General features: G+C 36.5%; 10 protein-coding genes across 12 annotated transcripts in view; 1 reads left to right on the top strand and 9 right to left on the bottom strand.

Annotated features, from left to right (window-relative positions):
- Positions 1-2704: 2704 nt before the first annotated feature.
- LOC132798225 (discoidin domain-containing receptor 2) overlaps positions 2705-19800 on the top strand; it is a 160300-nt gene continuing 143204 nt past the window's right edge. For all 3 annotated transcript variants that reach the window (XM_060810004.1, XM_060810003.1, XM_060810005.1), the window contains exon 1: positions 2705-3100. The gene's annotated coding sequence lies outside the window, so the exon portion shown is untranslated. The remainder of the gene's footprint in view (positions 3101-19800) is intronic.
- LOC132795243 (arylalkylamine N-acetyltransferase-like 2) lies at positions 6127-7165 on the bottom strand. The gene has a single exon (XM_060805860.1). It carries the CDS (start codon positions 7152-7154, stop codon positions 6507-6509), a length of 648 nt encoding a protein of 215 aa, XP_060661843.1. The 5' UTR covers positions 7155-7165; the 3' UTR covers positions 6127-6506.
- On the bottom strand, positions 7321-8284 carry LOC132797035 (arylalkylamine N-acetyltransferase-like 2). Its single transcript, XM_060808464.1, has one exon. It carries the CDS (start codon positions 8061-8063, stop codon positions 7407-7409), a length of 657 nt encoding a protein of 218 aa, XP_060664447.1. The 5' UTR covers positions 8064-8284; the 3' UTR covers positions 7321-7406.
- On the bottom strand, positions 8772-9492 carry LOC132785674 (arylalkylamine N-acetyltransferase-like 2). Its single transcript, XM_060791875.1, has one exon. The coding sequence runs from the start codon at positions 9426-9428 to the stop codon at positions 8772-8774; it is 657 nt and encodes a 218-aa protein (XP_060647858.1). The 5' UTR covers positions 9429-9492.
- Positions 9874-10530, bottom strand: LOC132785682 (arylalkylamine N-acetyltransferase-like 2). Its single transcript, XM_060791887.1, has one exon. The coding sequence runs from the start codon at positions 10528-10530 to the stop codon at positions 9874-9876; it is 657 nt and encodes a 218-aa protein (XP_060647870.1).
- On the bottom strand, positions 11103-11753 carry LOC132798542 (arylalkylamine N-acetyltransferase-like 2). Its single transcript, XM_060810432.1, has 2 exons — positions 11317-11753; positions 11103-11246 (listed from the first exon to the last, which is right to left on the bottom strand). The coding sequence occupies exons 1-2, from the start codon at positions 11645-11647 to the stop codon at positions 11191-11193; spliced, it is 387 nt and encodes a 128-aa protein (XP_060666415.1). The 5' UTR covers positions 11648-11753; the 3' UTR covers positions 11103-11190.
- Positions 12055-13036, bottom strand: LOC132798543 (arylalkylamine N-acetyltransferase-like 2). Its single transcript, XM_060810433.1, has one exon. It carries the CDS (start codon positions 12760-12762, stop codon positions 12112-12114), a length of 651 nt encoding a protein of 216 aa, XP_060666416.1. The 5' UTR covers positions 12763-13036; the 3' UTR covers positions 12055-12111.
- Positions 13521-14195, bottom strand: LOC132785689 (arylalkylamine N-acetyltransferase-like 2). Its single transcript, XM_060791901.1, has one exon. The coding sequence runs from the start codon at positions 14193-14195 to the stop codon at positions 13521-13523; it is 675 nt and encodes a 224-aa protein (XP_060647884.1).
- LOC132797229 (arylalkylamine N-acetyltransferase-like 2) lies at positions 15916-16725 on the bottom strand. The gene has a single exon (XM_060808837.1). The coding sequence runs from the start codon at positions 16683-16685 to the stop codon at positions 16011-16013; it is 675 nt and encodes a 224-aa protein (XP_060664820.1). The 5' UTR covers positions 16686-16725; the 3' UTR covers positions 15916-16010.
- Positions 17710-18384, bottom strand: LOC132785698 (arylalkylamine N-acetyltransferase-like 2). Its single transcript, XM_060791912.1, has one exon. The coding sequence runs from the start codon at positions 18382-18384 to the stop codon at positions 17710-17712; it is 675 nt and encodes a 224-aa protein (XP_060647895.1).

Genomic DNA, 19800 nt, shown 5'->3' on the forward strand with positions numbered 1-19800 from the left:
ACTAATTGTTTTGGGACACACAACACACTGAAACCAAAACCGAATCCGCATTCGAAACCAAAACGAAAACCAGACATTGTCCAATCCTTGAGCCAAGGGTCAGCCATGGATTTTTTTTTAGCAAGGTCACACCATTATCGCTTCTTCCCTTTCTTCTCCGTTTTGCTTGGTTTATCCCTAGTTCATCGCGCTGTTTCTATTTTTAGCTTATCAGACAGTCTATAGACAAAGTGTGGCGATGGATAGAAAATTAACAAGTTTGGGTAAAAAATAAATTTAAATTCAAAACAAGTTTGTAAAAGTTTTCAGCAGCTACTAAAAGGAAACTTTGCTAAGAAAGGTCACACTGGAAATACTAAAACAAATATTTCATTTCAGAATAAAGAACACATATCTTAAAGAGTTTGCAGACTTTTTATACTAAATTTCTTAAAGTCTGCATGGAAACCTGAGAAGAACAAACGTGAAATTTCAAAATTTAAAGAAAAGTTGTTTTCAAACAAAGTTTGTTTCAGAAAAAAATCAATTTAAAAAATTTAATGATTGGCGAATTTACTTAAACGAAACAATGAAATAAATATAATTTTGCGCACTTATTATTATTAAAGTAATTTAAGATTAATTTTTGTTTGTTTATTAGGCACAGAGAGTTGAAGAAGCATGAAAACACATTTAATCAATCATTTTTGAACGCTTATGGTAAAAAGTAATAATTTTTATTATAAATACCTCTTAAAAATAATACTGTGATAATAATTATTACGAGTATTATAATTATTACTCTTAATAAGAATTAAATATAAAAAAGAAACAAAATTATATAAATTAATAACATAAATTTGAATTAATACGTATACAAGTATAAAGGAATTTAATCTAAAATACTAAAATTGTTATATTTTTAAATTCGCAAATATTACAACTTCAAATATTTACCTAAATTTATAGACAATATTTGTCTAACAAACAATTGATAACATATATACTTACAAATGTTGATTACATTTGAGTTTGTATTGATAAAACTTTACAGACTAATCTATTGGCAAATGATATATGATTACGAATCGTATTCAAAGTTATCAAATCAAAGATTGTAAAAGTTTAAGTGGAACAGAGATAAATACTTAAGGAGTAACTTGGGTAATTTCCAAGTTCTCTCTTTCTCTCTCTCTCGTTCTCTCTCGTTCTCCCTTACTTATTATTCGTACTCTCAAAATTTTCATTGATAATATTTCATTCGCTTTTTTTTTATTAAGTCAACATATTGATATGCACTTTTGTTATTGTTTTTCTTTTACTTTTGGAAAAACAATTTCAAATATTTTGTGTTTGTCTTGGAATTTCAAAGTTGCTAAGCGCTTTGGCGCTGCAACTTTTGACAGCTTTTGATTGAAGGTTTGGCAACAACGACAACGTCGACGACGTCGGGGGGATTACCCGATGTTATCTTTTTGTCGGAATTTATTTTCTAGGGGGGAAGCAGACAACAAGCAGTTGCCCCTAATTGCTGCAGCAGGTGGAATAACTTACATTAATATCATATACTGAATATATTTTTCAAAAACAATTACGAATAATGTAGTTTTAAATAAATTGCTGTGACAGCACAAATCAATTAAGTTAATTGCAACAATTAATCAAATTAATTAAATGTTTTTAACATTTTTAACAAATTATAATTATTATGTTGCAACTCCACATACATATGTTACTTGCACCTTTCGTTCCCCTCTTATTCGTCACACACTTGGAGCTAACATTAACAGTTAACTGCTTATCAACAGGCAGCTGCCTAAAACGGTAACAAACGATAACGGCTCTCTTTGCTATTTCACTCTCTTCGTTCACAGCACGTGTACCGTTTGCCAAAGCGTTCCGTCTTATACGCAACGTTTTGGCATTGGAACGAAACTGGAGTACGTGCACAAAGAGCGGCAAGCATAAAGAGCGCACAAATCGCTCTCTTTGGGCTGCTGCGCTCAATTTGAAGTTAATACAATGTAACGTAAAGTTGTTTGTTTTTATGTGGGGGCGCCAAATGTAATCAATAATATTAAATATTTAATGTGACAGGTGGAAAAACGTATAAAATATGCTACAGAAACTATGAAATTAATTATTGCAAAATGTAATAAGTTTTCTCATTTTTTATAAAATTTATTTATAAACTTTAATGTTATTTAAAATGCATAAATATGCAAAAATAAAATATAAACAAATGATAAAGTTTACCTGTGCTATGGCACCTGCAGTGTTAGCTCCCTGCCTCACTTGGCATCCACAACATGAGCATTAGCATGCATTCCACATGCAATAACTACGACTCTCTCTTCGGCTCTTTAGCAGCTCGCTCTCTCTCTCTCTGCAGCCTTCGTTGAGTTGCGCGCTGTCGCAATCCACATACAGGTGCACATGCCTGTTACTCCCTCACTGTTCGGCACCTATACAGAGACATACATGCGTGCACATAATATTACATGGTTTTTCGCTCAGCTCCTCGGTAATGTGTCCATCTCGCTCTCTTGCTCTGTCGCTCGCTCTTGGCAGAGCTTGGCAGCAGGAAACGTCGCAAGGAAATGGCAAAATGTTCTACGTCCACTCGGTTCACATGTATGTGCAAGTGTATGTGTGGTTGTGGATGACATTGCGCTGCTCGTTGGGGCAGCGCCAGTTGTCGGCTTACGGTAGTCGTTGCGAAACTTTTGCTGGAGTAACGTGTCGCGCAATTGAAATTGGCGGCGTTTTCATCGTCCAGCGTCAGCTTCGTCGTCGTCGTCGCCGACGTCGACGTCTTCGTCTTCAATTTTACGTGTTCGCGAGCGTGAGTGTGTGTGGGTGTAGGTTCGTGTCCGTGTACGGGTTTCTATGCGTGTGTGAGTGGGGCTGCCAATTAGTGTGTTACATTCGCGCAACAGTCTCGTGTACGTGTGCGTGCTGCTGCATCTGTGTGTGCGTGTGTGTGAGTGCCCCATGCAGCAGGCGTGTGTGTGGGGCGCTGCTGCCGCCGTTGCCGCAACGAAAATTTATTAAAAAATTAATTGCAACAAATTTTGCGAATATATTCTGGCAGTATTTTTAAAAAAACCTTTTTTGCCAGGTAAGCCTTAAACCTTGAAATGGAAGATAGCAATAAAAATAACTGTAACAACTTGTAACGAGCTTTTAATTCACTTGCAAGTTTGTGTTTGCTGCCCTATTAAGTAGCGTCGAAAACTTTATCTAAATTCAATTTAAAACCCACAACACACGTTTATGGCCATTAAACTGAATTAGATAAGTTAAGCGATGTATAATGTCAATTTAATTATGTGAAAATAAAACTTGTGGGTGTAGACTTTGTCTTTGACTACTACGACTGCCCACTCTCCACACTCCGCACGCAACGAAATTGGAGAATTAATAGCAATAACAACAACATTAGCCGAGAAGATTGTGGGTAATCTGTCTGCAATAATAACAAATAGCAGAGAAAGCAGTGCACTGCATGGTGGGTGGGCGACAGCTGATGAACCACTGCTTGCAAGCAGTGTCGAAAAATGTGCAGTTCATATAGATCTTCAAAGCTACTTGAAATAACTGTCGACTAATATTATGTCGGAAAAACTTGATCAAATTTGATTTAATTTAGGCAGGTTTTCTCAAATTTATATTTACCAGCTTATTGAATCTTTTGTGCTATATATAGATTGCTTTACAAGGTCACAACATATTAAAATGGTATTTACTTAGTTTTAGTAATTAAGAAAGTTGAATATTTTATCATTCTTTTATGAACACTTTGTACCATATCATCTCATAGTAAATTGTAATTAATGAAAAAAAAGATTACTGTCTTCTCATGCATAAAAAACACTTTTTATAATAATCGCTTTATGCTTTAATATTTAATTGTCACTTTCCGCCCATGTAAATCGTATTTAATTGATAATATAAAAATATCATTATCTTCTATAATATTTTTCTGTTGGATATACCTGTATTATACATATTAGCATAGGTATTACTAAATGGTATTAAATTATTTAATACAAATACCAATATTTTCTCAGGCTAAATCTTTTTTAATTTGCATTAAACAAAAAGCCATATTTTCTCATATCATATTTATTTGTTTCGATCTCGCGATAGCTTAATATTCGATTATGAAGCTTGACGAATCTCTTATCGCTTGATGCCAAATTACAATAAATTGATTAGCAGTTTATTCAGTTGGGATGACAATAAAAACAAAGAGAAGCCACGATTTTTGTAGTTAATCCAAATACCTTTCCAGCAAATGAGCTCTATTCAGCGAATACCTCGAATAGAGTTCCCTTAGTTCAACCTTCAGATCATGCTAATTGACAGCTTGAAAACTTTAACAAATACTCTTATGTTGAAACTGTTGACCAAGTCAAATGGGCGTGAAAATTTCGATGGATGAAACCCAGACAAAAAAAAATGCTTATGAATATTGAAGCGCAAAAGCAAAAGCAATAGAAGAGGATTGGGGACAGAGGAGCACGATGGGGTAGCGTGAGAAAGTAAAGAGAAAAAACAAATTGGGAATAGGAAAGCGCGGCAAGGTCAACGAGACACGCCCCAAACTCACGTGTAGCGAAGGGCAGTGAAATGAAATGAAATGAAGTGCATTTGGTTTTAATTAAAAGAGCAAAAGTGACTTTTGAAATGGGCTACAGATAAAACTGCAATAACTATAAAGAGCAGTTTAAAACTGGGAGCCCAACCGAATGACGATCGATGGGTGGTAAGGTTGAGGGGGTTGTGTGCTTGTCCCATTGTATCTAGGATTGGTATTGGTATTGGTATTGGGTTTGGGTCGGACACGCGTCAATTTGTTAAGCGGGTCACGTATTGTGGCCCTCCCTCCTGCCACTCAGATAACTGCCACGGCCACAGGCCTTCTTGTTCTTGCTATCTGCTGCTACTATTGTTGTTGTTGGTGCTGCTTCTGGTCTGTGTGTTGTCATCAACACGAGAATAAAAATCGAGAATTAAACTCAATGAAAATGGCAACAACTTTTGTGCTGCGCGAATCGATTTCAATAAAGTTTAATTTTTTATAACGTCGTCGCCGGGTCGTTTGGCCACTGGACTGGCAGGCTTTATGGTAGATCTCTTTAAAGGCCACTCCACACGTAAGCCTTAACAAATGACGCAACAAATTAAACGTCAATAATTTAAAATAATTAACCCAAAACAAAAGTCCCAATGCCAAATGATTTCTGAAGCCGCTTTTATAGCTTTTTAATCCAATTAAATCGCCATAAACGTACGCTTAAATGAATAAAAGTAAATCAATAAAAAATGAAATTGAAAATAATCAAAACTGACTCACTTTAAAGTCGGACAACAAAAGGGGGCAAAAGAATTGTTTGTCGCCCCGAGATGATGTAAACGAAATCCATAAATATTTCCATAAGGCAAACAGACAACAAAGTTGACAGCGGGTTGGTCAAGGTTGAATGCAGGCTTCGAGTGAAAGGAGGAGGAGAAGGTGGTGGTGGAGGAGGAGGGGTTCTAGAGGGTGGTGCAAGTGCACCACTTTGTTATTGTCAAAGGGTTAATGAGTGCGTACGTCTGACATTAAAGGGTTGTATCAAGTGATAGAGAGGAAAAGGAAAAAGCAGCTAGGCGGGATCGTTGCACTAATGACCTGCATTTTGCATGCGAGTAGCGAGGCGTTCTCAATGGGAACACATATGTATATACATACGTACCATACATTCATGTGCATAAAGTTACTATTGCTGATAACGTTGAGAGGGGGAGATGTGAGAGTGGGAAAAATTATCAAGTCACAGATCTGAATTTAAGTTGGATTAGCACAATTTTAATATAAGCTAACATTTATTAAATAGAGAACTAAACATTATACGTATTATTCAAAGGTTAAGTTCATTTTTATACATACAATCCAAAGCAATAATATTTCCAATAGATGTAGAACCAAATAGTAATTCGTATATGTATATTCATTCAACGAAAATAAAAACTATTTGATATTCATATGCATATATAAAAGTATCTTATAATATATGTATATATAAAATTATAAACAAGTCTAGAATGAATAATTCATACTGTAATAATATAAATAATAAGGTATTATATAATAGGGCATTGTATATTTTTGATATTCTCTTCCTAATATCGATAAGTTCATATCGTTATTCTGAACTAAATCTCACCACTAAGTCGCATACTATCGATATAAAGTCTATCGATAGCTCATAATTTCTCATTTTAAGAGACGGTGCTATTGTGAGTTATTTTCTTTTTATTGTGTACAACTAATTCAATTACAAACTTCATGATTAATAAAGTTTGTCTCTTATGATAATTTCTATATTGCTTAATTTACTAATATAATTGCAAATTTGACGGTTACTACAAACGTCTTTAAGTGATTATTGAACTCGGTAAGTTTTCACAAAATAGTAATTAATGCAAATCAAATCAAAAACAGTCACTCAAATATTGAATACAAGTAGATCTTATAGCTATAGTCTGATGGCCATAACACAGGCCTCTGTGTGCGGTGCCTGTGGCTTCAACACCACATTGCCAGCCTCATCCTTGTAGTCGGCATAAGCTTTAGAGTACAAACACTCCATGCCCAGGGCATTCATCACACGGGCAGAATAAAGGCTAGTGCATGTGGTAACCAGGAGGGGGAATCCCTTAGAGCGACCCACTTCCATAACAGCGGCAACAAGACGACGTCCCAATCCCTGACGACGCACTGACGAGTCCACGCCGAGAATATTCAGATAAATTGCCTTGGGAACATCGTAATGCTCAAAGACCTTTGCTTGCCTCTCAACTTCTGCCAGAAAGCGCACGACCTTACTCAATATGGTGTCTGTTGACATTTGTTCACTTTCCACGCCATGTTCTTCCACATCGCTGGGATACAAAGCGCCAGCCAATGCGACGCCCACAATGTGACCGTCTTCGAGGGCCACCAATGAGGTTCCCTGACTTATGAGGTTGCGGCGATATTCCTCCTTCTTGGGATCCGCCATATTCTGGAGTTGCCCGTCTGGATGGGGTTGCCATAGTGGTTCATCGATGAGGTAACGATCGCGTAGGAAAGTTTTCAGCTCCTCGAAATCTTCGAGTTTCAATTCACGTATTATCGCTGACATGACGTGGCCGAGAAACGAAACAGAATGAAAACAATTCCCAAGTACCTAAGCACCTTTATACCGCTTATCAGAAGGTGCTTTCGGAGCGAGCTTTTTTGTTTGTTGCCCTTGAGCTTGTCATACTGTCCCATATGTTTCCCTATTCCGGTTTGGAAGCTCAGATAATGAAACACTGTAGATAAGCTCAGGGAATCTATAATATCTCCCACGTTTATTTCGCAACATTACCGACTACAGCAAACTTATAATACCCTACAATTTCATTGCCATGAGATTGACAGAAGTATGAGGTGCAGGTGGTTTCAGCACTACATTGCCATCCTCATCTTTGAAATCCGAATAGTTCTCAGAGTGGACACAACTCATTCCCAGAGCTGACATGACGCGAGTTGAATACAAACTTGTGCAGGAGACTGCAATCAGGGGGAATCCCTTGGAGCGACCCAGTTTTATTAAAGCGGCCACAAGACGACGTCCTATTCCTTGATTGCGCACTGTTGCATCCACAGTCAGAATGTTGAGGAAGAGGGCCTTCGATACTCCGAAGCGTTCAAAGAATTTCGATCGCATCTCCACGCCGCTAAGTAATAGATGCACGTGATCAAGAAAGGTCGTTGGCTTCTTCTCATTCACTTTGTTCCAATTGATTTCCAAGTCATTGGGCACCATTTCTTCCGAATAGGCACAACCTACGATGCGACCTTCATTGCTCGAATCCACAGCAACCAACGAGAGACCTTGTCGTATGATAGCTAAGCGAGTCTCGCGTTTCTCCGGCGTATCTGTGACGATCTTGTGGTCTCCGGGTGTTTGCAAGACCGGTTCATGGCCGTAGAAGTTTACGGTGAGAAACCGACAGTACTCATCGATGTCATCCGCTCTCAACTCGCGTATAGTAATCGACGTCATGGCACAAGCTTCAATAGTCAACTGAAACCGGTCGCCCAGACCTATGCGATCTTATCAAGTTGAGAACTCGAAGTGAACATCAGTTCACTGGCCGCGAATACACTCTGAATATGCGATAACTACTTGACGTTTGCACTTCAATACAAGATTATAAAAACTTACGTATAATGAAGCTAAAACTCTTTTAATAACAGTCACGACTATTCATTTAAATACTCGGAAATTTTTTGTGATTACATCGCCAGGTATCTCAAAGATATAATTTTAGCCCCACTACCTCTCTGTTAAAAAGAACTACTCTCTTTTAGTAATTGAAACATAAATTTATACAAAAATATTCCCGCAAAGTTAAACTTAAAACTATTATTTCTTGAATGAAATCAAATCATATAGTAACCACATTTTGTAGAAGGGAGCATTAAGATTGCGGTTACTATTATGTGGGACAAAATTTCGGAAATTTTGTTTTTGTTCTAAAGACCGAAATGTTTTTGTTCTAAAGACCTGTTTTGATAACCAAAACTTTTTTCGAATGTCAGCTTTAGACGTGAGCTTTTATTCTTGTTGCTCTTGACAATCTTAAACTGTATGTTGCCCTATTTCGGATTAAAAGCTCTGATAATGAAAGTGTTTATATATAGTAAGATCAGGGAATATGTTAATATCATTTATTTCACATCTTTAAGAAATAAGGCAGACCGGAATACACTACAATTTCATTGCCATGATATTGACAGATGTATGTGGTTCTGGTGGCTTTATTACCACATTTCCATCCTCATCTCTATAGTCTGAATAGTTCTCCGAGTAAACACAACTCATTCCCAGAGCTTCCACGACTCGAGTTGAATACAAGCTGGTGCATGAGGTTGCAATTATTGGAAATCCTTTGGACCGGCCTAGCTCTATTAAGGCAGCTACTAGACGACGTCCCAATCCTTGATTCCGCACTGTTGCATCGACACTAAGAATATTTAGGTAGAGAGCTTTGGATACTTCGAAATGTTGAAATATATTCGAACGTTTCTCAACCCCGCGAAGAAATAAGTACACGTGGTCAATAAATTCCGTAGGTTTATTCTCATTGACCTCATTCCAACTTTTCTCCAAGTCATCTGGAACTTTGGATGAGGCATAGGCTGAGGCCACGATGCGACCTCCATCGCTAGAATCCACAGCAACCAAAGACAGATCCTGTTTTATGACGGCTAGACGAGATGCACGTCTCTCTGCTGTATCAGGATCGAATTTATGATCTCCGGGTGTCTGCAAAACTGGCTCATGACCGTAGAAGTTTACATAGAGAAATCTACAATATTCATCGAGGTCTTCTGGTTTCAACTCGCGTATAGTAATGTTCGTCATGGCACAAGCTTCTAATGTCAACTGAAATTGATCGCCTAATTTTTTTCAACTCTTATCAAAAAATAACTTGGCAGAATATTGGTTTACTGATCGAGATTACACTATGAATTTGCGGTAGCTATTTGTCGCCTGAGAAATAAATCTTTTTCTTAAACAAAGTATAATAGTTAAAGCAAAAGCCTCGACTTCTAATATCAATTGTCATCAACTCTGTATAGTTGGTAATACAAAGTATTTTGTAAATTCCGAAAATCAAAATTCAATTTGAGGGATTCCCTAAAACAACGCAGGCTTTTTTATTTGCTACTCTTGAGTTTGTCATATTGCCCCATATGTTTTCCTTTCAGGTATGCAAGCTTTGATAAGGAAAGTCAGTAGATAAGCTAATGGAAATTATCTCACGTTTATTTCACAACTTTACCAAATACAGCAGCTCAAGAATACTCTACAATTTCATTGCCATGAGATTGATGGATGTATGTGGTTCTGGTGGCTTTAAAACAACGTTGCCATCTTCGTCTTTGTAGTCTGAACACTTCTCCGAATGAATACAGCTCATGCCCAGAGCTGACATGATGCGAGTCGAATGCAAACTAGTGCAGGAGACTGCAATCAGGGGAAATCCTTTGGAGCGAGCCAGTTCGATTACAGCAGACACAAGACGACGGCCCAATCCTTGTTGGCGTACAGTTTTTCCCACCCCCAAAACGTTGAGGTAAAGAACTTTCGATACTTCGAAACGTTCAAATAATTTCGAACGTTTGTCAATGCCAGCAAGAAATAAGTCCACATGATCAATGAACTCCGTAGGCTTTTTCTCATTGACTTCTCTCCAGGTTTTCTCGAAGTCATTTGGAACCTTGGCTTCAGAGTAAGCTGAGGCTACTATGCGACCTCCATCGTTGGAATCCACAGCAACTAAGGAGAGACCTTGTTTTATTACCGCTAGACGAGACGCACGTCTCTCCGGCGTATCCGGTTTGTAGTTGTGATCTCCGGGTGTCATCTGAAGTGGTTCATCGCAGTAGAAGTTCTCAATGAGAAATCGAATGTACTCATCGAGGTCTTCTGGTTTCAACTCGCGTATTGTAATGTTCGTCATGGTACAAGCTTCTAATGTCAACTGAAAGCGGTTAACTAAGTTTATATGGTTCCGATCAAATTGACAACTTGGGAGAATAGCGATTAAATGACCGAGATTACACTATGAGTATGCGATAACAATTTGTCGCCTGAGAATGCAATGTTTCTATAAGCAAACTAATTTTGTTAAATCAAAAGTCTCGACTTCTAATTTTAATTCCCATTAACTTGTATAGTTAGTAAATTAAAGTATTTAGAAAATTCAAGAAATTCTTCTAAATCCGAAAATCAAAATTGAATTTGTCGTGTGAGCTTTTAACACAAGCTTTCTAGTTTGCTAATCTTGAGTTTGTCATATTGTCCCATATGTTTTCCTTTCCGGTTTGCAAGCTTTGATAAGGAAAGTCTGTAGATAAGCTAATGGAAATTATCTCACGTTTATTTTTTTACTTTACCGAATACAGCAGCTCAAGAATACCCTACAATTTCATTGCCATGAGATTGATGGATGTATGTGGTTCTGGTGGCTTTAAAACCACGTTGCCATCTTCGTCCTTGTAGTCTGAACACTTCTCCGAATGAATACAGCTCATGCCCAGAGCTGACATGATGCGAGTTGAATACAAACTCGTGCAGGAGACTGCAATCATGGGAAATCCTTTGGAGCGAGTCAGTTCGATTACAGCAGACACAAGACGACGTCCCAATCCTTGTTGGCGTACAGTTTTTCCCACACTAAGAATGTTGAGGTAGAAAATCATCGATACTTCGAAACGTTCAAATAATTTCGAACGTTTATCAATACCAGCAAGAAATAAATCCACATGTTCAATGAACTCCGTAGGCTTTTTCTCATTGACTTCTCTCCAATTTTTCTCCAAATCATCTGGAACCTTGGTTTCGGAGTAAGCTGAGGCTACTATGCGACCTCCATCGTTGGAATCCACAGCAACTAAGGAGAGACCTTGTTTTATTACCGCTAGACGAGATGCACGTCTCTCCGGCGTATCCGGTTCGAAGCTATGATCTCCGGGTGTCAGCTGAAGTGGTTCATCGCAGTAGAAGTTTTTAGTGAGAAATCGAAAGTACTCATCTAGGTCTTCTGGCTTCAATTCGCGTATAGTAATGTTTGTCATTGTACAAGTTTCAAATGTGAACTGAAAGCTCTCGCCCAACTTTATTTGAGTCTTATCAAAAACGAGAACTTGGGAGAGTAGCGATTAACCGACCAAGATTACACTATGAATATGCACTAACTCTCTGAGAATGTTATCTTTCAATACGCAAAATAATTTTGTTAAATCAAAAACCTTGACTTATAATTTCAATTCCCTTAAACTTTGTATAGTTAGTAATACAAAGTATTTCGTAAATTATTTCCGAAAATCAAAATTTAATTTGTCGGATTCCCTAAAACTTTTTTAGAGTGTGAGCTTTCAACGCAAGCTTTTTTGTTTGCTACTCTTGAGTTTGTCATATTGCCCCATATGTTTTCTTTTCCGGTTTGCAAGCTTTGATAAGGAAAGTCTGTAGATAAGCTAATGGAAATTATCTCGTATTTATTTCACAAGTTTACTGAATACAGCAGCTTAAGAATACCCTACAATTTCATTGCCATGATATTGACGGATGTGTGTGGTTCTGGTGGCTTTATCACCACGTTGCCATCCTCGTCCTTGTACTCCGAATAGTTCTCAGAATGAATACAGCTCATGCCCAGAGCTGACATGATGCGAGTCGAATGCAAACTAGTGCAGGAGACTGCAATCAGGGGAAATCCTTTGGAGCGAGCCAGTTCGATTACAGCAGACACAAGACGACGTCCCAATCCTTGTTGGCGTACAGTTTTTCCCACACTAAGAATGTTGAGGTAGAGAACCTTCGATACTTCGAAACGTTCAAATAATTTCGAACGTTTCTCAATGCCGGCAAGAAAGAAGTACACGTGATCAATGAACGCCGTAGGTTTTTTCTCATTGACTTCTCTCCAAGTTTTGTCCAAGTCATTTGGAACCTTGGCTTCAGAGTAAGCTGAGGCTACAATGCGACCTCCATCGTCTACAGCAACTAACGAGAGACCTTGTTTTATTACCGCTAAACGAGATGCACGTCTCTCCGGCGTATCCGGTTCGAAGTTGTGATCTCCGGGTGTCAGCAGAAGTGGTTCATGACCGTGAAAGTTCTCAATGAGGTATCGAAAGTACTCATCGAGGTCTTCTGGCTTCAATTCGCGTATAGTAATGTTCGACATGGTACAAGCTTCTAAAGTAAACTAAATTCAGTCGCTAAATTTTATTGGGATCTAATCAAATTGAAAACTTGCAGAGCATATCGGTTCACTGGCCGAGATTACACAATGAATATGCGATAACAGTTCATTTTTTAGTGAATTCCATTACAAGATGTACACAATAAAACTAATTTTTTATTTATAGTTTGCCATCAAATACAATGTATCTGAAAGATACAACTTGAATGTGAACTACACTGATAATGAGTAATGATAATGAACTAAATTTACATATTATATAAAGTTGTTTACCCTGACAATAGAACCAATTGTTGTTTTATAGTAAGCAATTAAATACAAAGTATCTGAAAGATACAACTTTATTGTGATCTTACCAGGCAGTGATTATGTAAACAACTATATATCTTTTACAATTCAATACAAAGTGTCTACAAAGTACAAAATAATTTAACTAGATTGCGATTATATTAGAAATCCTTGTAAATGCAATTTTGCTGACAGAAATTAGGCCTACTAAAAGTTATAGCACAGCTTAACGTATAAAGTCAACTAATGCCAGAGAATGCCAATGGGTTAATGATAGAGTATTGAGCTTTTATAAATATAGCAATATACTTCAAGCTGTCTAGTATATAATAAATACTGTACAACATTGTTGTTTGATAAGGTTTCCCTTTATTAACACAATGTGCTGACTGCTTTTTTAGCAGGTCTGCTTGGTATCTCTAATGTTATCACGAGTGCTTTTGCTTTATGCTTCAAATCTTGATGCCCAGCACACGTATGTGTGTGTGAGGTGCTGAAGGTTTAAGTATAACTTCGCCATTGGCGTCCTTGTGATCCGCATAGGCTTCAGCATAGATGCACTCCATGCCCATGGCCATCTTCTGGCGCGCTGAATAGAAACTGGTGCAGGTCGCTGACATTACGGAATAGCCCTTCGATCGGCCCACCTCGCTCAGAGCAGCAGCTAGACGAGTTCCCAATCCCTTTCCTCGCCAGGCGGCATCCACATTGGTGATTTGAGAGTAGAGTAACTCCGAAATTCCGTAATGCTTAAAGAGATTGGCTTTGCATTCGATGTCAGTAAGAAATGTGTAGATGTCTCTCAGTGGTCCTTGAGCCATTTCTTCTGCTCTAACGCGTTCCTCCTCCAAATGGGTCTCAACTGAGGGTCCGGCTAGCACAACGCCTACAATACTTTCTTCATCGTTGGCATCCAGAGCAATCAAGCAGGTTTCCTGCTCTATTAGCCAGATGTGATAGTCTTTAAATAATTGTTCAAAGGGTGTCTGACAATCCACGCCCGAAGATGCGCAAAGTGGTTCCCCATTGTAGAAATTGTCTCCCATGAAGTTCTTCACTTTATCGTAATCCTCCACTTTCATGATGCGGATAAAAACGCCATCTTTTAACCCGAAATTCGTGCACATATTGAGTATTAGACTGCCACTTTTCAAATGCTACGTTTAACTTCAACTAGTCAATATTTATATGCTCAACTTTTGCAATCAGTAATTGGGCTAATCATTATCGTCACTTTTAGATTGCTTTAGTAAGATATGACTTTCAGTGGAAGGAGTATATAAATGGCAAAGTCGTATTATTCGAGTTATTGTTGTCGAATTCTGTGTATTAATTTTGTGATTTTCTACAGAAACGCACGATATATCAATATTAAATTTTAATTATTATTTTTTTGTTTATATTTATATACTTGCACTCCAATAATAACACTTTTATACCCGCTACCCATAGGGTAGAAGGGTATTATAACTTTGTGAAAGAAGCATCTCTGACCCTATAAAGAATATACATTCTTAATCAGCGTCAACAGCCGAGGCGATCTAGCCATGTCGGTCTGGGCTTCTGTCCGTCTGTCTGTCTGTCCGTATGAACACGTAGATCTTAGAGACTATAGGAGATAGAGCTATAATTTTTTTTCGGCAGCACTTGTTATGCTTGCAGACAGATCAAGTTTGTTTTAAATTTTTGACACGCCGACTTCTGCCCCGAAAATCGACAACTTACTATTGTAGAAGGTTAGTTGCTTTGAAAACAATCCGGTCTATTTTGCACTACTATGTTATATTGTATATTTTGAATGTAGTACTGTATTAAGATACCTTAATTAGCCTTTGGTATATTTTTAGAATTTTTTTTAGAATTAATACCGCCATATTTTGTTTTTTATTCAAAATGGGAAGCGGGTATCTCACAGTCGACCACATTCGACTGTAGCTTTTTTCCTTGTATTTAATAATAATTGAAATCTTAAATATGCATTTGAATGACGTGCTAACAACAATCTCACTCACTCTGTGTTTTTTTTTTCGCTTTCATCTTGAGAAACTGAATCGAGCGAGAAATCACTCACTCATTTAGTCACTCAAAATAGACTTGGTGAGTACTTTGCGTAAATTCATTCAATTCGTTTGGGGAAGTTTTTTTCCATTTATACAGACATCTTGTAAACATTATTATCTTTATACGCAACAGCTCACAATATTAAAAATAATAATCTACCACATCAACGGAAAAAAAAATTACGTCAAATTCAATGTGAAGCGGCCAAATATGATTCTTTTTTTTTGCTTAATATTACTCCTATTAAACACTAACTATCTTTAGTTGTACTACAGAAACTCACTGAAACGGGCAAAGGACTGGAATCCAGCACCTTAAACCACATGATTCTCCTCATTTCTAAAAGAATAATCAATTGACACGAATTTTTCTAGCTGAAACCAAATATGTTTGTGTCATTATACCCGATGCCCATAGGGTTGAAAGGAGAAAATATAACTTTATGCCTCCTGGAGTTGTATGTAACAAGCGGAAATAGGCCTATTAAGTTTATATATTTGTCTGCGATCAGACACAAATTGCAGAAGTTATTAAAGAAATACTTCTATATCGGCGAGAACGCCTGCTTACTATAAGTCTCAGTTGTTTTGGCTGAAAATCTTGTATATTTTACAGTCTTTGGTATATTTTGAAAATAATCCTGTATCAATATACCTGAAATATTCTTCAGTATATTTTTAATATTATATGGTATATTGATTCGGTACTCAAAATAGGTCGCCCGGTAGCCCGACTTTAAAGTGACCAAATTCATCATTAAAAATTCTATTTTAAATTGAGTTTTAAATTTTTATTATCAACGTATTTTCTAGTAGTAGTGTAGTGTATTTTAAACTATTTGATTAAACTTGCCAATCTTAATACTAATAAGAATAAACAAATCACAATCTCATGGCCAGAAAACGAACATGAGTGTTAGGAGCTTGAGTTTTAAAGACTACATTGCCGTTAATATCTTTGTAGTCATCATAGGCGTGACTATAAATGCACTCCATGCCCAACGCCTGCTTTTGTCGAGCTGAATAGTAGCTGGAGCATGAAGCTGCCATTGCAGGAAAGCCCTTGGAGCGACCCAGTTCCATCAAGGCTTTAGCTAATCGTGCACCAAGTCCCTTGCCCCGCATCGAGGTGTGAACAGTGGTTATGTGGGAGTAGAGTACCTCAGAGACTCCGTAGTGCTTAAAGACATTCGCTTCTCTTTCAATCAACGAATTAAACACTGCAATGCGTTTCCAGGCATTTTCTTCCAATTCGTCTGCCTCTTTGCGACTCTTCTCCAAATCACTCGGCACTTGAGCACCGGCTAGAACAAAACCAACGATTTGTTCTTCGTCGTCATCCTTGACAGCCAATAGAGATGTGTTCTGCTTTATCATATCTATGTGGTATTCATCGTTTTCCTTCTCATTGCACTTCTGGACATCTTCGTCGCAAGCGTCGTTCATCGGATTCCCAATGAAGAAATGTTCTCTCATGAAGATCTTCACCAGTTTGTAGTCATCCACAGTCATGATCCGAATGAGGATTCCATCCTTTGAGCCAAAATTTGTAGACATGTTGAGTTTTATAAGCTTACTTCTGAAATGTAATGCCCGTTGCCAGTTGGTCGCTATTTATATAGTCGGTTATCTGGGGTGCTCTTATAAGAACTTCACTTTTGGGTATAATGCGTAGGTTTATTGTATTATGAGGTGTATAATAAAATGATGAAAACGATATAAAGATTTACGGTTTATTATTGTTTTCTTTTCATATGCAGAATGGCATGCAAATGACGAATGATATGACTGTGAACAAAGTACTACATTGTAAATTATCTAATCTAAAAATATCACACTTGGCGGAATATTTGGAAGTACAATATCTCAATTTTGTTTTCATTTTCAAGTTCGACGTAATCATGATAGAGAATTATTCAGTTGCTCATATGACAAACATAATTATATGCAATTGTCATTTTATTTGAAAGTACTTGAAATAGATGCCCCTGAAGAATGGTCCTAATAATAAGTATATAGCACTATAAAAACTTGAATGAACCAGCTGAATTTGGAAGTAAACATACATAGTACGTAGGAGATGTTTTCTATTTATCTAGGTCAGGACCTAGATAATTATGCTTTCTTATTGGATTTATTAAGTGATGTTTTGCACAAAAAATTCGCATTTATTTTTAGTCATACAATCTATACACATTTAGGTCTGTAAAACAACGCCATTTTTAGATAAGCACTTTTGATCATGAAAACACACAATTTTATCATTGCTTTTGAATGACAAACATAATTAAATATCGATAATTAATAACATTATTTAATAAGCTGAATTTTGTTAACAAAAATAGTTTTCATTTGAACTTTTAAATATGCATATTACGTACGAATTTTATTCATCACCTGGCTGACAGATATAGTATATCATAATTGGAGAAATTAGCTATCAAAAAATAATCGCATTGGATGATACACCTAAAATAAGAAAGTTTTACTTTGATTTGCACTACTATTAGAATATTTTAATGCAATGACATAATAGTTAAAAAAAAACAAAAATTTCTTAAAAACTATATAATTTAAATGTTTACAGTTTTAAAGCCGATATACGTAGTTCGCTATGAAGAGCTGGTGGCTTAAATATGACTTGACCTTTGGCATCCTTATAATCTGCATAGGGCTGACGATAAATGCACTCCATGCCAACTCCCTCCATTTGTCGAGCAGAATAGAAACTGCTACTCCATGCTTTTATCACCTTGAATCCTTTCGATCGACCCAATTCTTTCAGAACATTAGCTAGACGAGCACGTAAACCTCTACCACGCATGGACGCATCCACATTGATCATTGCCGCATAAATCACTTTGGAAACGCTGTAATACTGGAAGTAGTTTACTTTGATTTTAGTTTCACACTCAAATATGCCGACTGTTTTAAAAGCACACTCATCCAGTGTAGAAATTTGGGCATGATATTCTTGTAGATCGTCAGATGTTTCGCATCCAGCTAAGATACATCCAACAATGCGTTCACCATCCTTTTCATTGATTGCTACCAAACAAGTCCCCTGTTCTACCATAGAATTGTGAAACTTGTCCAAAATTTCAATTAGAGATTGGTGCATTTGGGCCTTCGAGTTTCCCACTAGAGCCAACTGAAGAGGCTCTTCGTCGTAAATACTGTTCTCGATGATTCTTAGGTCGTCCTTGGTCATAACTCGAATAAGGATACCGTCTTTTGTACCAAAGTTTGTAGTCATGTTGTTGCCTTGTTACTTACTATTAAAATGAAAAGGTTACATTTTCAACAAGTCCAACACATAGGTTGCGGTTTCACAAAATGCCAAATAACTTATCTACTTGGTGTCTTAATTGTGGACCTGTTCACTTTTCGACAAAAATAATGAAGGTCAATGAGGTGTATTGAAAATGTAAGATAAAAAACACAAATTATAGTACACTAGATAAATAATTAAATAATAATAATTACTAGTAAGACCAATAAGAACAAAACACCATAATATACGTAGATGGCGATTTAGTTTATAATTTTAATTATAAATAAACTAGACCCTTATAAATGAACAAGCGGCTGCTAACGAAAGATATCAAATATATTATGGAATAAAAGTCCACATATGCAATTAATAGAATTAGTATGCGATTGCAAGCAAATGCGTAATAGTTAGTTTTCTAATAAAACGTCCGCTGATATTATTTATCATTGAAGCTCATATTAATATATAAATGTATATATATTATCTGTTTGTTTGAATTGCCGCTGAATCAATGCTGATACACGACATGAATAATAGTTATTTATGCATATAGTATAATATATAAGCTTCACTATCATAATTCAAATTTAATATATACATACACGACCCTTCGAGCGTGCATCTCAATTTTGCAGAACAGATTTTTTTGATTTTGGAACACATGAACTAAAAAAAGGTCTCTTACAGCCAGCTTTACATTGTAGTATTCTTTATAGTTATAATACTAAGCATTATCGCCTTTGAGCATAGTCGGAGACATTCTGATTTCCCCATGGGGTCACATTTATTTTTGAACCGAAAAGCAAAAATAAATGATTTTAAGTAATTAATACACACTAGTCTGTAAAAGTCAATGACTTAAGTTCATTAAACTTCAATATAATTGAAATTTTGATAACATTGTTTACCTTTCTACAGTGCTATGACTCGACATTACAAATATGTTGCCATATTTTTTTGACTATTCGGTTTTTTTTTAAGCAAATTTAATCAATTTTCTATTAGTACAAATATAGTCCAAATGAGTTGCCACGCTCACTTCTGGCCCCGCAAATCCATTAAGATAGATAGATAGATTCTTAACTAGAATCGAATTTTAATTGGTACATCCAATAATATCTATGGTCTTTTTGATTCTGAAAGTTTGCTATAAGATAAAAAATGTCGAAGAAATCTATTTGTATGAAAACACCTTTATTTATAGTAGTAGTGGTATTTTTCTAGCTATAAAATTACACTTTTTATTATGTATTAAAATATTGTGTCTTCTGTATATAATTTATTTTGTGTATAATATATTTAATAGAGTAATTTAGAAGTTAGAAATTGTTGATAAACAAGAGGAATTATTGTTAAACAACTTTTTTATATATAATAAAACTGTTCATAGTTAAGTAG

Source organism: Drosophila nasuta, chromosome 2L, assembly GCF_023558535.2.
Source record: "Drosophila nasuta strain 15112-1781.00 chromosome 2L, ASM2355853v1, whole genome shotgun sequence".
Lineage (NCBI taxonomy): Eukaryota > Metazoa > Arthropoda > Insecta > Diptera > Drosophilidae > Drosophila > Drosophila nasuta.

Excerpts from the sequence above, each read along its gene's own strand:
- LOC132797229 (XM_060808837.1), bottom strand. The coding sequence starts at position 16,685 with ATGTCTACAAATTTTGGCTCAAAGGATGGAATCCTCATTCGGATCATG.
- LOC132798543 (XM_060810433.1), bottom strand. The coding sequence starts at position 12,762 with ATGTCGAACATTACTATACGCGAATTGAAGCCAGAAGACCTCGATGAG.
- LOC132785698 (XM_060791912.1), bottom strand. The coding sequence starts at position 18,384 with ATGACTACAAACTTTGGTACAAAAGACGGTATCCTTATTCGAGTTATG.
- LOC132795243 (XM_060805860.1), bottom strand. The coding sequence starts at position 7,154 with ATGTCAGCGATAATACGTGAATTGAAACTCGAAGATTTCGAGGAGCTG.
- LOC132797035 (XM_060808464.1), bottom strand. The coding sequence starts at position 8,063 with ATGACGTCGATTACTATACGCGAGTTGAGAGCGGATGACATCGATGAG.
- LOC132785674 (XM_060791875.1), bottom strand. The coding sequence starts at position 9,428 with ATGACGAACATTACTATACGCGAGTTGAAACCAGAAGACCTCGATGAA.
- LOC132785682 (XM_060791887.1), bottom strand. The coding sequence starts at position 10,530 with ATGACGAACATTACAATACGCGAGTTGAAACCAGAAGACCTCGATGAG.
- LOC132798542 (XM_060810432.1), bottom strand. The coding sequence starts at position 11,647 with ATGACAAACATTACTATACGCGAATTGAAGCCAGAAGACCTAGATGAG. Across the intron at positions 11,247-11,316 it reads TGTGGATTTATTTCTTGCTG|TGTGGGAAAAACTGTACGCC; the intron begins GTATTGATAAAC and ends CAACATTCTTAG.
- LOC132785689 (XM_060791901.1), bottom strand. The coding sequence starts at position 14,195 with ATGTGCACGAATTTCGGGTTAAAAGATGGCGTTTTTATCCGCATCATG.